The 16856-nt window shown below is 38.5% G+C and overlaps 2 protein-coding genes across 3 annotated transcripts in view; one reads left to right on the top strand and one right to left on the bottom strand.

Moving 5' to 3' along the window:
* The window catches only part of VEPH1 (ventricular zone expressed PH domain containing 1), an 86766-nt gene that overhangs the window by 10352 nt on the left and 59558 nt on the right, over positions 1–16856 (top strand). For both annotated transcript variants that reach the window (XM_062582493.1, XM_062582492.1), the window contains exons 4-5: positions 10260–10426; positions 12294–12503. In XM_062582493.1, the coding sequence (XP_062438477.1) occupies positions 10260–10426; positions 12294–12503 (377 nt within the window). The remainder of the gene's footprint in view (positions 1–10259; positions 10427–12293; positions 12504–16856) is intronic.
* Positions 654–6465, bottom strand: PTX3 (pentraxin 3). Its single transcript, XM_062582963.1, has 3 exons — positions 6321–6465; positions 5359–5895; positions 654–1849 (listed from the first exon to the last, which is right to left on the bottom strand). The coding sequence occupies exons 1-3, from the start codon at positions 6463–6465 to the stop codon at positions 1236–1238; spliced, it is 1296 nt and encodes a 431-aa protein (XP_062438947.1). The 3' UTR covers positions 654–1235.

Raw genomic sequence — 16856 nt, 5'->3', positions numbered from 1 at the left:
TTCCTCAATTCCAACAAATCCAACAGACCTCCTCATAGTATCAAAAGCTGGTTACTCAGGACATCTGAACATCTATTGAAGCTGAATATGCTCTTCTGGGATAGGCACATTGAATTTTCAATACTTGGAAGGCCAACATTACGTATTGAGTACGTATTTATTTATTTATTTGTTTATATTTATTTGGGGATACCTCAAAAACAACCCTTCCTTTAGTCTCCAAGCACTGTGCTAGTACAGCCTTAGGTTGATGCACATCATGAGCAGCTCTGCTCATACGGAGGAAGTCCTAGAGTAGTACATTCTTTCATATGACAATGCTCGTAAGAGGGATTGTTACAACAAACACTTTAAGCTCTCTCTGGCTTGTGCTTGGATTTCAGTCCTCTAAGGGTGCCTCCATTTGTATGAGATGTTGATATTTATGTCCTTTTTCTATTAGCAACTAGGAACAAGTGTTTACAAAAAACAGAAAAATTCCAAGTTTTTACTTACTTTCAGAGTTCTAATTCATGAAGAGGGTGGAAAGCATTAGTTTAGTAAAGTATCTTTATTTACAGAGCAACTTTACAAAAATAATTTCAATAAAATTATTACCAAGTGAATTTACAATATGATACAGCTGCATCTTTTTCTCAAAATGTAGCATCAGATTATAATGGAGAATATTACTTTTATGTTAGATCAATCTATGGCATAAATAATGTTTCAAACAAGGAACTAGTTTTATTATAGTCTACAATGATTAATAAACAACGCACTTCCAGGCGTATACAAATCATCTGTACAATTCACATTAGCCCTATAAATATTGATGACTGGCGAAGTCTAGAAGATGCACACAGCCTTATGTCTATTCTACAGAAAATAGGTCAGTTGTTTACCTGATTTATTCAGTTTAGCACAGATTCCAGGAGAAAAAAATCTGCTCTGAAATGTCCACAGTGGCACTCATTTCTACAAATCTGGAGACACTAAGCTAGAGAGACAGCAGTTGTCTGACCTCAGGAACAGCTTTTCCAATGTCATTTCTTGGTGTATTTTTTCAGTGTTTTGTCAAACCAGCAGGGAGAGATCAAATCCCATCTCTACAGTACCTCATTTTGTAAACTTACAATGCTAATTTTCCTTGGGAATTTGAGACTTGGATTCCTAAGGCTCTATTTACTTGTACATATTAGTATTCTGCTCTTAGTTAAATATGTTATTTGGTTCAGAATCTGCTTTGTCAGATTTTAAGATACATACTGAGCTCCTCCATATGGCAAAACTTCAGTAACTCCCCACCCAATGATATTGCCCCTGATGCTGCATGCATCTTCTCCACTCTGCATTTCTATCTCTTCATCACTGAGAACTCTGTCCCACATATTAAAGCCAGTTAATTTTCCTGAGAAGGCTAAAGCTTCATCAAATCCACCTCCAATGCAGCAACCATTCTTTTCTTGGCCGATCTGCAGAATTCCTCCATCTGGAACTGTGTGAGTGTCTGCAATTTCAGAAGTAGTAGCTACAAGCTCTCCATTTACCCACAGTGATGCAGTTCCATTTCCTGAACTCCAGGTGCCACAGAGATGGATCCACTTTCCAGGAACAATTACGTTTTTGACAGTTAACTTGTGCTGGTCACTACCTACAGCAAGCACTGCAGATTCCCTGCTGAGATAAAGCTGAATTTCATATGGATTTGTCTTTGTTCCGTAGGAGAATACAACAGTTTTGTCCAAAACCTCAGTCACCCTGATCCAAATACAGGCAGTGAACGAGTGGAGTGTCATGTCAGCAGTTGGGTGAACGCTCCCAAATATCTTTTTTGAACGCATTGGGAATAAAATTGCTGTTTCACATCCTGAAAAAGTTAAAAATCAGAAACATCATCATATATAAATGAAAAATTACTTATTTGTGCATGCATAACTAAGATCTTGACATACACTCAATTTTCAAAGGGAGCTGTGAACTCAGCTCTTCTGCAGGATATTTTGTAGACTGTGAGAAGCTATTGCATCTGATGGATGAGTTTGCAGAATACACTGTATGGGAATGGGCCTAGGCTAACAGCACTGCTTGCAGCAAGATGGAAGACCTGTCCCGTTCGAAAGAGGTGTACTGCTCTCTTATACCACAAAAAGATACGTTTAGGTTTAATGCTGCCTGTTTGCCTTGGTGCTTGCATTACGAAGTTGGACTTCCTAAAGAGCCTTTGCAGAAGGCGGTTGCATTTTGCTCTGAAGTACCTGGTGGAAGAGCTTCTCTCATTTCTGGTTGAGTTAGAGAAACCAGCACTTTACATTAGGTAATTTTGCTGCGAAGTCAAAGGTAAATGGAGTAATACCTCTCTGTTTCATGGATGTCTTTCCTTAGCATCCACATTCTTTCTGCAATATGGTGTTATGAAAACAGTAATACTATGGTAATGAATGGGTGCAGTGATCTATAGAACTGGAGGTTTTAAACAGTGCAGTGTACCTATGATGGCATGAAGTTGTGATTGTGGTTTGTGAAACAGAGACATTGGATAATTATGTTATAACTACACAGCATTTTGCTGTATTAGATAACTGTTGGTAACTGGTAGTCTTTTGAGAGTACTAAAGGGAGTTGGGGCACATCACTTCTGTGAAGTGGAGAAGTGCCCAAGCTAGCAGTATTAACTAGAGCTAAAACTAGAAATGGTGAAATTGCATCAGTGCAGCCTTCTGCCTTGATTGCAGAGCCTCAGAGCCTGCGTGCTACTGATGCTGGTGTGTTACTTTAGGCCAGAGGGCAAGTACAGATATGTTGATGGGTTGCCTGTCAGCTTTCTAAAGATATTTAGGTGCATTTATTTATACTCACTTTTGAAAGTGAAGCCCTAATCTTCTATGTCATGTTGTTGGTTCAGAAAATTTCATCCACTATCTTGAATGTACGATGTAACACAACAAATGCTATCAGCTCGTGGAAGTTGAAATGGCATAGGCCACTCTTAATACTTACGCATTGAGAAAGCATACCACTGTGTCAAAATCTTTTTTGGTTACATCAGTGTGAATCCAGTGCAACAGAACTAACACTGGTGGAGATTTTTACTGGATTGACTAGGAATGGGACCTAGCACAAAGTAAATTGCTTGAGTAGTTTCAAATCCTGGTTAGTTCCCCTGTTCTCTGTGAACATTTGCTGTAACATTTTCATGCAACTGGTCACAAGAGGCAGCCTCCACCAGAGGAAAATGGGACAGTGGCTATTGGAAAGCAGGAGTAAGAAGTCATGGCAGAGGCATGCAGAGATTTATTTTTTTTTTAAGAGATTATAAGCCATTAATTTTCACATGCACTGGTTAAAATAAGATGACTGATATTTTTAAAGCAGCTTGCCTCCCATCTTCAATTAATTAATATGTTGATAATGGAAATTAGTAAGCCACTAGCAGAAATTCATGAAGCTTAAATATGTTATTGATGATCACTAAACCCAAGACACTTTTTATATTCTATGTACTCTTCCCTAGTTATTATTTATAACTCAATATTCTAAGTGACATAGGGAAAAGGCAGCCCCCTTCTACAGTTAAGTTGATTCATTTCCTGTTTAAACAAGCTAGAGGATCTAAAAATGTCTAGAATTTTTTGCTTTAATGAATGAAGGACTCTTTGTATCCTTCAAGATTATGCTGATGCATTATTTCATAGACTACTTCCTTTGAACTTTGCTCAAATTTTACACTTTTTCATTCTCTCTTTTGAGAGGGAGTGAATGCGGGACAGTAACTGTAGGGTATACTCCTTAAAATGCTACTTAGGAACACTATTGTGAAACAGCCTTTTAATTAGCAAGCTTTCTGGCCTTATTATCAAGGACTAAACAAAATTAAAAACAGCCTCGCTGAAGAACAGAAAGTGTGATTAAAAAATCCCTCAAGAGTATGTCTGGCAGTGGTTCAAGATGTGAGAAATTAATGGCAGTTGCTAAAAACTCCCTTGGAAAAAAGGTCCAGAGAGACCCTGGAAGTACTTAAAAATGAATCTTTAGAAAGAAAAAGAAGTTTTATATATATTTTATATATATAGTGTGTGTGAGGTTAAGAATGAGATAATGATTTTCAGAAGGCAAGATTCTTGTATCTGGTAAAAGGAATATGCTGTATGATCTATTCCCAGTACACAAAGATTACTAGAATGTTACAATAAAAAAAGGAGTAAAAGTAATTTTTTTTCTTGGTTATAAAGCTGAATTCCTGTTCTACCGACAAAGGATAGACTTTCGTCTTAGCTTGAAAATGCTTTGATGTTAAGTGCTGTTGCATTTGTATTTTAACAGGCTTGTGCAAGTTACTGCTTTTACTCTTTGCCATTGTAGGAAGCGCTCCTACTTGCTCAGCTGTGTAAGAGCTCGTTTGCAGAGTTGCTATGGAGTTGCTGACAAGATTGCTATAACTGCACACCTAACTTCCTGTTTGCGCACACAGTTGCATATTCTATGAGTGTAGATTTTTTTAATGTTTTTCAAGCTGTGCGAAATGTGATCATTAAAGATGTATCAATACTATTTAGAAAAGCTGCAAAGATAGTTATACAATAGGCAGGGTTATATTGTTCATGTAGCAATTTTGCACCTACACTTTATAATTACAAAGATAGGAATCTGCTCAGTCTGCATCTGAGATATGAGCTCATCCTTCTACAGCCATCTTACTTGTTGACCAATAGAAACACTTCAGAAGGGCAGAAAAAGAAAAGTCAAGTCATGTAATGTAACCGTTTTTCCATGGTTGGGAAAGCTATTCTCTCCTGACCCTTGCATGCAATGAATGTGTCCTCTGGGATTCAGGAAACATGATTAGCTTTTGCTGGCTGACAGCAGCAGCAGGTCCTCAGGACTAAAGCAGTCAGAGTTGGTGTGGAGGAGGCAGTAGTTAGTGTAGAAGAAAGGAGTCAGTATGTACATGGAGAGAAGAAGAGACTTCAGTGACTACAGAGTATGTGTGGGAATTGCCAGCTGGAAAGGTAAAAGGTGAGAAAAGGTATTTTGTAGGTTAGTCTGTTTAAAATATATTTGCTGCTCTTTGGCAACAGTTTGGATCTGGGAGATTGTCCAGGAGTCAGAATCCTGGCTGGGTGGCTGGTTTACCCTGTGTAAGGACTTTGATTAGATCCTTCTTTGATTCCATATTTGAAAAGCTCAGCAGTTTTCTTTAGAGAAAAAATAATGGATTTCCTCCTTGTGTATACAGACTACTCAAAACTGCTGTATTGTTCATAGGATTCCTTTAGAGTCATACAGAAAGGAAAAAGCATTCAGTAGAAGTGTAGTATATCTGTTTGGGCAGGCCCACAGAAGAGAGCTCTCTAGTAAAATGTAATGCACTGGACTTACCTGCTGGCAGTAAGTGCTGAGCTGCCCATTTTTGAGATACCTTCAGTTCAGCTCTGGTTTGCTGTAGCTCTTTCCACAAAGAGTTCAGGATGAAATTGTCTCCTCTGATGTGACTGAATTTATCCTGCTGCTGAAAAGCTGTCTCTTGAACACCTGCCTCAGATCTTCTCTGCCAAACGCTCTCCAGCTGGCTGAGTCTGTTGGACATGTTGTGGCTCAGTAACAGAATGTATTCAAGAATCTTGCCTTGCTCAGATTCGTGGAGCTTCTTGGCTTCTTGAACTTGTTCATCATTCCTCACAAGTGCCTGCTCTACCTGTGACACAATGTGGGAAGTGACTTTCTCAATTGCTGTGGTGAACGTACTAGCAAAGTTGGCTGTGAACTGGCTCAGCTCTGCTTGCACGGTCTGTAGTTCCACCTTCAGGATCTCATCGATAGCCTGGAGCATCATGTTCTCTTTCATCTGTGAGTTCTCAAGCATAATGAAGAGCTTGTCCCATTCTGTGTATTCTCGCTGACAGTCACATGAAGCAGCTGAAAAGCAAGATACAGATGTTGCTATTTCTTTGTACTTAACATTTATAAGCAGAAGAGTTACTTAACAGTCTGCCTCTCTGTAAAGGTTATGTACTTCAAACTGTCAGCGCGTTTACCTCTGTATTAAAACAGAAAAGTAAAGCAGTGTGCATTATAGTAAATCTAAAACATAGTGTCATCCCCAGTATCTCCTGGGAAAACGGAAAAAAAAAAAAAAAAGGTATAGAGCAAATAATTTATCTAATATAGTATAGCAAATAGCAAATACTCCAGCATTTGCTATCCATAATCTAGTCGTACAAGCACATGCTTTTTCCTTCTAAAAAAAAACATGTAATGATTGTAATAACTGTTACAAGAGCTAAGCCACAAAGAATGCAATTCTGCACTTAGTAAGAAAAAGCTAGTTTAGATCTACTTACTTTCCTCAGTGCCAAGAACTGGACCTTCAATTTCATTATCCAGATTCACGTACATGAGATCATAGTCATCATCATCCAGAACAGAAACAGAAGCCCTGAAAACACAAAACAGTATAAGCAAGGAAACCATTTCTTGAGGCAGCATTCTCCAGCTGTTTCCTGAAAGTATCTGAGCTGCCTGGAGCTAAAGGTCTTGAGCAAAGACAAGACTCAGAGTGAGAGGCAGAGAGCCCCTAATAAATGCTCCGAGTGCCTCAGCTTGAATGAATGAGTAATGCTAGTGCCAGTGTTGTAATAAGAGCACTTCTGATTGTTTTTTTTGGATGGGAGTAGAAGTGGGCGTGCAGCTTGCTCAATCTCAACCTTCAAGGTTTGCACTGGGGGGAGATGTGCTGATTAGAGGAGGGGGAAAAAAGGGAAAGGCTGCTTTTGCAAACTGTGACTTCCCCTCCAAGAGCAGATTACTGTAACGTGCAGTTAAAGTGTGGGTGAGAACGAGGGGATGAAATCACTTGGAATTGTCTGCTTAGAAGCACAGTATACATCAGATATGCTATTTTCTATTCTTTGTGGAAAGGAAACTGTTTTCTACAAACTCATTTTACAGTTGATATATGCTAGGGCTCTGGAAAGGATTGTTTTCTTTTTTAAAAAAAAACTACCTGGAATTGGTTTACATACATATGTGTGCTTTAACCTAAGCATTGTAGCTTTTTTGATAGTAATATTAAACTTCTATGATACTAGCAATTTACTGCTTTAGGCAATTGAGGAGAACTCAGAAAATAAAAATGGCTTGCTAGGATTTTATTTTTATATTTCTGGCTTGAATTCCTAATAATAATACTCTAACTCTGGATAATGCATTACAACTAGTATCTTGTTTCAGGAGCCAGTAAATTAGCAGCTGGATGATTAGACTTGTTTCTGTTAACTAGAAAACAAAATGAGGCATTCTTGCTTAAACATTGATCTGGTGCTAAATATTGTTGTTGTTAAATTCTATCTAAAACTACACAGTTTCTGGTTTAGGTTTTGGAAAGCTCATTGAGTTATTGATTATTTCAGGATACGTTGCTTGGGTGAGAGTAAGGGTAATAGAATGATGATATAAATTATATATTGGCTACAAAGTATTTGGAGTATAGAGAAAACATGTAATTGTATCTGTTTGGTATTCTACATCCCCTTTCTGTGTGAGAACCTCTAGTTCAGTGCCTTAGTCTCATATGCATACCTTATGGGAATAACTGTGCTTCCATTCATTTCTTGCTCATTTTGCCTCCATCCATGGGAGCTGCTGATGCCTGGGCCACAGGTGGGAGATGCAGCTGCACAAAACACCCAGGGGTGTCCTTGCTGCAAGGCAGATCCTCCGCTCCAAAAGGCAGCATAGAGGCTGCAGAGAGCTCGGTGCCACTGCAGCTAGGCTCCTCCTGGCACCTGGCTTGCCCTGTGCAACCCTGAGCTACTTGTGCAGTTCCTACTGCAGCGAGGTCTTTGCTTTCCTACAAATATAAATGATAATGTCAAAGCAGTAACTTACAAACCCCAGGTATGTATGTGGCTAAATTGAGTCATCCAGTCATACCAACTTTGGTATTAGTGATTGGACTTAGCTTAGAATGCCCAGTTTAATGTGGAGTGAATGTCGAAGTACTGCTGCAGAGCTGGGAGAGCTCTTTCTCTCCACGTTAGGTTTGCAGTGTGCTACCAGGTTCATTGCTCTATGATGTTACTGTGTAGGACCAAGGATTGTGCAGACTAAGCACAGGGCAAAGCTTGGTGCTGTTGGCATGTAAGGGAAAATGGATAAGGGGAGTGTGGGGGGATGGTCCAAGGCCAGCCAGGAGAGCTGGGCCAGCACAGAGTACTCCCACATATAGCTGGGGTTACTCCTGCTTTATGCGCCTCCTCCCTGTTTGCCTTGCAAAGCTGTCAGATGTGCCCAACTATATATTAGTTTCTGACAGAATTGCATAATACTCCGTGTGTGGTCTCCTTGAAAAATTATAATTATAATAGGTTATAATTTTTTTCCATTTCACATTAAGATATGAGTCTAGATGATGTTTTTAATGAGATGATGAGAAGACATATTTATATACTCTGAGTGAATTGGTGCTCTGCTGGACTGTCGTATGTAACTACAGGGCTGTCATAAATACTGCCTTGCTTGGTATTTAGCTGTGTTATATCAGCTGTGTTGCCCTGGTCAGTGAGAGAAAACCCATAAGCTGCATGTGCATGTCAAAGTCGGTGGGATTTTTCAAAGTACCCCTGGGATTTTAGGAGCATGAATCCCACAGTAAGTGACACTCATGCCCCTTAAAATTTTTAGCTCCCATTAACATCAGGAAGAGATTTACACTAAGAATGTGGATAGAAAATGGCCAAACTGAACCACTTGCTAATCTGTTTAGGGTAATTCATCAGCAAATATCTTTCCGTTGCAATTGGCCTTTACGCTTGCATGTTGAAAGATGCCACTTTGCATTACAAATTGGGCATGCATTTGCACTTGCTGAAGCCATCCCTGTTGTAGCAGAAGTTCTGATACTCTTCAGTTTAGGCATTGCACTTCAGGGGAAAAGGAGATTTCAAGCAGGCATTTTGCTTATGTAAAACAATGGATATGCAACACATAAGCATTTATGGACTAGAACAACATAGAAATTCTCCATGTCCGTGTGAATGAAGGCAGGATCTGAACCTTGCCCCGGTCTTTAGTGCTGCAGTGGTGATACGGAGGGGGCTCTGAGCTGTCTTCAAGGAAAAGCCAAAGATTATTCAAGTAGAATAAATAGGATGTGAAAGTCTGGCTGAATATATAGTGCAGACGCATTCCCTCTAAGTGTAAGGACCCCTCAAGGATCATTACAGGCAGGTTTGACTGAAGGTTTTCTGAGCCTAGTAAGAATTATATTTTAGTTACTTGGCCCAGAGAAGATGTTGCAAGACCTAACGGTGTCTTGGGGTGTTTTTTCTGTGTCTGACCTGAGCTCGATGTGGTCACGTTTGACCCATATATCTCTTTTGTACCATCCATTAAGTGACCTGTTTATCTTCCAAAATTACAGGGCTTAGATTTAAATGGCGAAAAAAAAGCAGCCGGCCAGAGTGCTTGTTCCTATTGGAAACCAAATCCAAAGAGACTGTAAGGACTTCTAAGGGTTTACAGAAAGGATCCATACTATACAGCACTAGGCAGATGTTTTCCATATGTTGCTCAACTGAAACTTAAATATATTGAAGCAGGCATGTACAGCAATGTGAAGTTATATATTTTGGTATGAGCCTGGGTTTCAAATTGAATTATGCACAGACATCTTAAGAAAATGTGTGAGAGAGGGTTTTGCATATCTTTGTCTGCAGTTGACTCTCTCTCTGGTTGCCTTCTATTCCTGGAAATGACATCCTTAACTATTTATGTTCAAATTTACTGTCATGTGTATTTAGTTCTCTTAATAACTATTCTTTCCATATGCTGGTTGTTTAATTTAAATGTCTGAATCTCAACAAAGGAGATACAGCTTTTATGTGCTTTCTGCCCCCCCCCCCTTTTTTCCCCCCCTTGATTAATTTAAATTACACTCAGTCTAGTTTCAAACTCAATGGAGTATCATCCAAGTCTGAAAACTCATTAAACAGCCAAAAATACATGATTTTGTACTTGAGACTAAAAATTATAATTAATGGTAAATATTTCCTACTCCCATGTTATTATACCTGGAATAGTTCTTTTTAGGTTATTCCTTTATTAGACTTCTTGGCCCAAGAAGCATGCATTTTTCTACAGTGAGTTTTACACCTCCCTGGTTTCGTAATGATGTTTCTTGGAAATTGATGTCTCCAAGTGTGAGCTGACTTTCTAAGGGTCTGTTTGGCGTACCAGGTACTGACAGTCATGGGGTGGCTTCTCATCTGTTCTGTTAACAGGGAACTCCATGTTGCTGCGTGTCCTGCCTTCTTTGTATGAAAAGCAACCACAGTTGATAAACTGCCACCTGAGGGAGCTGGTGGCACTGATGGCTCAGCTGGATCAAGCCGAACATCACCACCTTTTAAGGCTGTTCCAGATAGTGGCTAGGAAGAAAGAACTTGGGGTAAAATTATATTTGGAAAAAACTACAACTGAATATTGCACTTCATTTTGGAGGAGTTTGATTTGTTTTGGATAGCTAGGTAATGTTTTTCTGCTAGCTACTCTCAGAACAGTAAGGAGTACCATAACATGCATGGCAGTGCTTTTCTACTTTAATTCCATGTAAATTCTTCAATTATATTCCGGATCTTCCATTTGATCATAAAGAGAGCATTACAATGACTCTGCTGGACCAAAACGTTTAGTTAAACCAGAGCTGCTTTCTACCTTTTTGGCTGTTCCTCTGCCAGCTGAGTATTATTTCCAATAATCATGCTTCTGTTAGAGTATATAAACTGTATTAAATAATTCATCAAGAAGAATTAAAACGAGTTACAAACTGATCAGAAGTGAATTAGAGATTAACAAAGGCAAAATGTGTCAGGTTTTGAAAATGGTAAGACACTGATGGTACCCAGAGCATTAAAACACACACTTGTGTATGGGCACAAAACTCCATACATTGTAGAAAACAATTTATGAAATCTCTGGAGGGGAAAAAAATTGACATTAGATAAAATCTTTTCCTAGGTAGCCAAGGAATCCTTATCATAATATACATTCACAGGTGAAATAGAACTCATTGTGAAAGCAAAATATTTGTTAGCCAAGCGGGCCTATTTTGCCTTGCTGGCCGTGGGAGGGCCAGATTTGTCTTGCTGGGCTGCGTGCTGGAACTGGCACATGTTAAGTTGCTTCAAGTGATTGATGTGTTTGCTGTAGAAGAGGATTCTGGCTTTGTGAAATGCAGGCATGTAAACCAAGAAATATACAATTATGCATTTAAAACATCCCCCAAAACCCCTTGACATTGGTGGAAAGCCTCCTTCTGACTTAGGTGGATGTGGGATCAATCTGTAATATTAACGTGCAAGTATTTATCCTTGATCCTCATTAGTTTTAAATGATTTTGTTTGTTGAGTGCCCTGCATCTGTGTCATGCATAAATCCAAAGTACTATCATTTATTGCTACTAACAATTTATTCAGGCCACCCAAATTCAGTATTTTGCCTGTGGTAGGAGTCAATTTACTGAGACCAATAATTCTCAAAAAAGCAACAGAAGAATGGGTCACTTTATACCCTATTGCTGTAATTAAACACACATTTTAGACAACTGACAATAATTTCACAGTTCAGATGTGTATTGGCGTGTATATAAAATATGTGTGTGTGTGTATATATGTGTGTGTATATGAGTTTAAAATAATCATTCACAACAGAGTTAGGTAGTTGAATATACTACATTTTTTTTGCTACAGAATTTTAAGACCTAGATCCTCAGGCTCTTGAAAACACTATTGCTACGAGAAACCATGACTCGTCTACCCCATTTTCTGTGCAGTGGGGATTTTGGCTTTGTGTGTGTGTGTGCATGTGTGTCTATTCTAGGTATTAACCTTGTCATATTATTTAGCCTCCCAGGGAAACTAGACATTTTTACTAGTACTTTAATTTACTGTATTGTTGGGGAAGACTAATTCATATGTTGTTTTAATCAGTGAAGTATAGGACTGGCCCAAAGCAAGGGAAATGCTTGCTGAGGCTTTTTGTCTTTCTTTTAACAATTGAACATTAACTTACTTTTATATGCATAACTACAATGTTTCAGGGCTGCAACTTACCCTTATTCCATATGTTGAGCTGAACTCCTGTTGACCTCAGTGATAGCTTTGTGTAAAGGTCAGCAAGGCTGGAAAAATACTAAATCAAAATCTAGTGTTTTATTTTTATCTCTGCAATGTACAGTACCTCTTTTGGTTATGTATATTCACAGTTCATTTCTCTCTTTTTTTGTTGTTTTTTTTTGTTTTTGTTTTTTTTAATAGGTACTGAAAGAGTGTATTCCATTTCTAATGAGACACTTAGGAGACCTTAATTATACTGATGTTATTCTAAACATACTTACAGAAATATCTAGCTATGAACCAATAGCCTTAGCCACCTTTCTTCCGATGCTGAAAGAAATTGGTGAGAGTTTTCCAAGCTTGATTGGGCAAACAGCAAAGATCTTTGGAGCTGTTGGACGTATGGATGAGGTAAGTTTAAAAACAAAAAAAAGTTGGTTGGTTCGTTTGTTGGTTGGGGGATTTTTTTTGCTAAACCTTGGATAAAGTAATACATCTAAGTATTCCTTTCTTCAGGTGTAACTAGATGACCTTACCAGGATGTACTTCTGGTCAAAACCAACAATATGTCTGTAATGGTACACTAGGATGGCTAGAAGAGCAAATAACAAAAATATCATGTGGCGTCTTAGTGACGGAGACTACCCTCAGAACCTTTAACCAAAGGAATATAGTAGAAGGCACCTGTAAAAATAAGGTTTAGATTAGTGAGAAAGAAAATTTTTACAAGAGATTAATGATCATGGGAAGGAAGGAATATCTGAATTCTTATAACTGCAAAGAAATATCTAAATTATCATTATTATAATTGTGCATCCAGTCTGTGCATATTTATATTTGGTTTATTTGAATTGTCTTTTTATGGAGTTAAAACTCTGTTTTGATAAAATCACAAAATTGTCATTATTGCAGGAGCTTAGATAAGTTAGACTATATTGCAGGAGCTTAGATAAGTTAGACTATATTGCAGGAGCTTAGATAAGTTAGACTATATTGCAGGAGCTTAGATAAGTTAGACTATATTGCAGGAGCTTAGATAAGTTAGACTATATTGCAGGAGCTTAGATAAGTTAGACTATATTGCAGGAGCTTAGATAAGTTAGACTATATTGCAGGAGCTTAGATAAGTTAGACTATAGTACCTACAAGTGAAGTGAAAGGCAGGGAAGAATGAAAAAATATTTTGCACAGCTTTGGTATGATATTGAGTTCTAGATGCACATAGCCTTCAAGAAGGTGGTAATTATGCAGTGAAGTAAGAACTTCATTGAATAATGTAATCCAGATACTGGCTTTGTAGCCATAATTAATTGGATACTTCTGACAATGTCTTTATAATGACAGTGTTCAGTGGTGATGCTGGGCTCAAGTCTGATCGCAGGCACATCTTCAGGGATTGGAATAACTGCCTGGCCTTTCGGAGTTACTGTGCGTTAACTCAGTTTGGGAGCTGACCCAGCGGAAATATTATGCCTGAAAACAATTTACAATAACCATATCCTAAAAATTATGGGAGTTTCATGACAGAGTAATGAATCTTCACTGAATTGCTTGCTTTAGTCATAAATGTGCAATTGGGACATAGAAGCTATGTTTACCTAACCCAGGTGCTACAAATAGACTTGGATATAATCTGTTTATGGAAACTACTCTCTTGCATTTCATCCCCGAGGCTAGAGCCCTTCTCCTCACCCTCAGAAACACCAGAGTCTGACAAGCAGTCCTGTAGCCTCCTGCGGCTCAGCCAGTGGAGGGCAACACCATAAACAAGGAGCTGCTGCTCAGTCTGTCCCACAGGAACTGCTTGAAATGCTTAAATCAGGGCAGACTGTGGCTTTGCAGAGGCGAACACTACCGTATGTTCAGTAACTCTGTGGTATGTGTGTCACTGTCTCTCTTTAGATCGACTGTGAAGCGACTTCTAGTCAGCAGGCTACCCAAGCCCTTCTGGTTGCCTGCAACCTCTGTGCAGTTAACACTGGAAGCATACAGCGGGCCTTATTGCCTGAGACTGGGTGTCCTGAGGACACCAAAATGATCAGACATATTTATGACACACTGATTTTTAAGGGTTTTATATTTTTGTTCTGGGGTATATACTTATGTGTCTTTCACCACTATTAATAGACATTTTACTTCAGCCTCAAATCACTGGCCTGTAAAGTCAAAATAACATTCTGTAGAATTCAGAGTTCCTGGTAAAATTCATTTTTAAGTGTATGACAGAACTTGATTATTTATCTAGAAAGTGAATGGTATGTAATAAACATAAACATTTACTAAAGTGTGATGGTGATGCCTATAGCACAGTAACTTGTATAATTTATTTCAGCAGAAAGCTGAATCCTGCAGTTTCCTTGTCCTTTCTGTGACTCCTCAGGCAAAACACACTAGGTCAACAGGAGTTTGTATAAAGGCTCTAGAAATTAGTCCTGTATATAAATCAGAATTTGGCTTATTGACCATCTTAAATGTTTGAAAAGACTTTATTAAATTTTATTTTCATAAACTGCCTGTTGAAGTTTCAATACAAAAGTAGTGTTTTGCCCCTGAGGAAACACCAGTCTCCACCTTGCTTCGCTTCACTTCTCTCCTTTCTCTTCTCTCGTTGTCTTTTCTCTTCTTCTCTCTTCCCTGTTTCCTGTCTTCTTTTCCTTCTGTATATGATTTTCTTTGTTTGCTTAGTGATCATCACTTATTTTACCATCATGTCCTGCTACTTTCTTATAAGACAGACTGCAGGATTAAAAACACGTTTGAACAATTTTACTGCTGAAGGGGAAATTATTTACCCTGTGGCTAAATGTATGGGAGTTAATTCTCCATTAGCAAGTGATTGGCTTGATTGGCTTCCTAGCTCTGCATGCAGGGCACAATAAAGGGGCATTGGGTCCCTACATGCAGTTGAATGGGAGCTATTGGAAACAGATTGCACAACTACAAGGTGTCAATATTGTATTTTGCACATATATATTCTTATGTGAGCTTGTGTATGTTTTGTCATATGGTTGCAGTTCCCAGCATACTCTTCAGTAAATACCAACCATAAACTTAAGGTGCAGTCTATTATTCAGCCATTAAAATAACTCTGTATACATTTTACATCTTAATAGCATAACTTATCAGATAAGGGTTATTGAGTAATTATTGGGTAAATATTTTACTGAAGATCTTGCCTTTCCAAATTGAACCGTTTGGTTGGCCTGCCTATTCCTTTCACTCCTATAGAAGCCAATTTAAAGGGAAGAGGGGAGAAAAATGACATAGTTCTGCTGTGCAGGGGAAGATCCTTTAAGATGACCCTTGCTTTTATTTACAGATGTTTATAAGCAGATATTAATATGCTCTCAACAATGATAGTGTCATCAGAATCTCCAGAGAGATTTTGCTTTCCAGAGAAAATAGTTTCTTTTGGCCCTTAATCAAAGTTAGTCCCCTAAATGTCTCTGGTATTGTGCAAGATCATGGTGAGGTTATGTTCTGCACATCATAGTGCAGCTCACTGATGCTGTCAGCCTGTTCAAGCAATATACCTGTTCAGTTAGGAAGGAGCCACTGGAGAACTTGAAGAGGGATTGTAAACTCACTGATAAATGTTGCAGCATCACCCAAAGGTGCAGTGCAGCTGGCTTGACCTGATACAGAGATACTCATGTACAACATATCATCTACCTCAATGTAGTCATCTTAGACAAACTCATCATGTGGCATCAGGTTGTGATATGCCCAGTTATGTGCTGCTAAATGTATAAGACACATGTTTTAAGGAAGCTTAAGGAAAGCTTTGCACAACTGTTTTAATGATTCAGAATTGTCTCAATAATACTCTTAAATTAGATAGTTGCAATAATTTACACTGGGAGACTATGGAATGGGGGAGCCTGATAAGAGGCAGGGAGGACCTGAGACGTGGCTTCTCGGATTTGTGTGCAGGAGGTCAGGACTGGGAGAGTTCCTCTGCGCTCCGGTTCTTTGGCACAGATGAATGTCATAGAGGAGTTACCAAACCCTACAAAACCACAGGAGCTAAAAACCTCACTTGTACCCAGTATTACTCCTGCCTTCATGTGAAGCTGTGTGAACATTGTAACTCTTTCTGAAAATGAATTGATAGATATTTTAAATTGTACTTCTGTTTTTGAGGGAGCAGGAGACAGCGTATATATATAATAGATTATTTAGTACAGATCATGCTAAGAATGCCTTTCTGAACAAATAAAAGATAGACAAATATGCAAGCAGGCATCACTTCTGTTTGGTTTCACTTGTTGCGGTACAACCAGTCATTTGTCCTTTGGCACTTAATTTTGGGTATGTATTGCCACAGTAACTGGGCAACAGGTCTCTGAGATCACTGGTGCATAAAGCACTGGAAGACATTATACTTGCAATATCAACTGATCTTGAGCTTTATGTTCATTTAAAATGAAACCGATCTTGTAAGAATTAAAAGCCTTTGTGGCTTTGTAAATTTTGTTTCAATTGATATTATTAAAAAAAAAAAAAAAAAAAAGCCAAAATCAGTGGAGACTGTGAGCCAAATTAAGTTTGCTCTTGTCTCTTTGTTTACTTACTTCATCCTACCAAAATTTACCTTTCACAACAACTGCAGCTGACCAAGCTTATTTCTTTGTTTAGCACTGAAGAGTTAGCATCTCCTAAAAGCTTTACAGCCCACTCATAGCTGGTTAATCCTAGTATGAACATGGTTGAGGTTAGAACTCAAACGTTTAAATCAGATTATATATATGTAGCATACTGAAC

This window comes from Rhea pennata, chromosome 9 (genome assembly GCF_028389875.1).
Source record: "Rhea pennata isolate bPtePen1 chromosome 9, bPtePen1.pri, whole genome shotgun sequence".
Lineage (NCBI taxonomy): Eukaryota > Metazoa > Chordata > Aves > Rheiformes > Rheidae > Rhea > Rhea pennata.
This window is presented reverse-complemented; position numbering and strand designations above follow the sequence as displayed.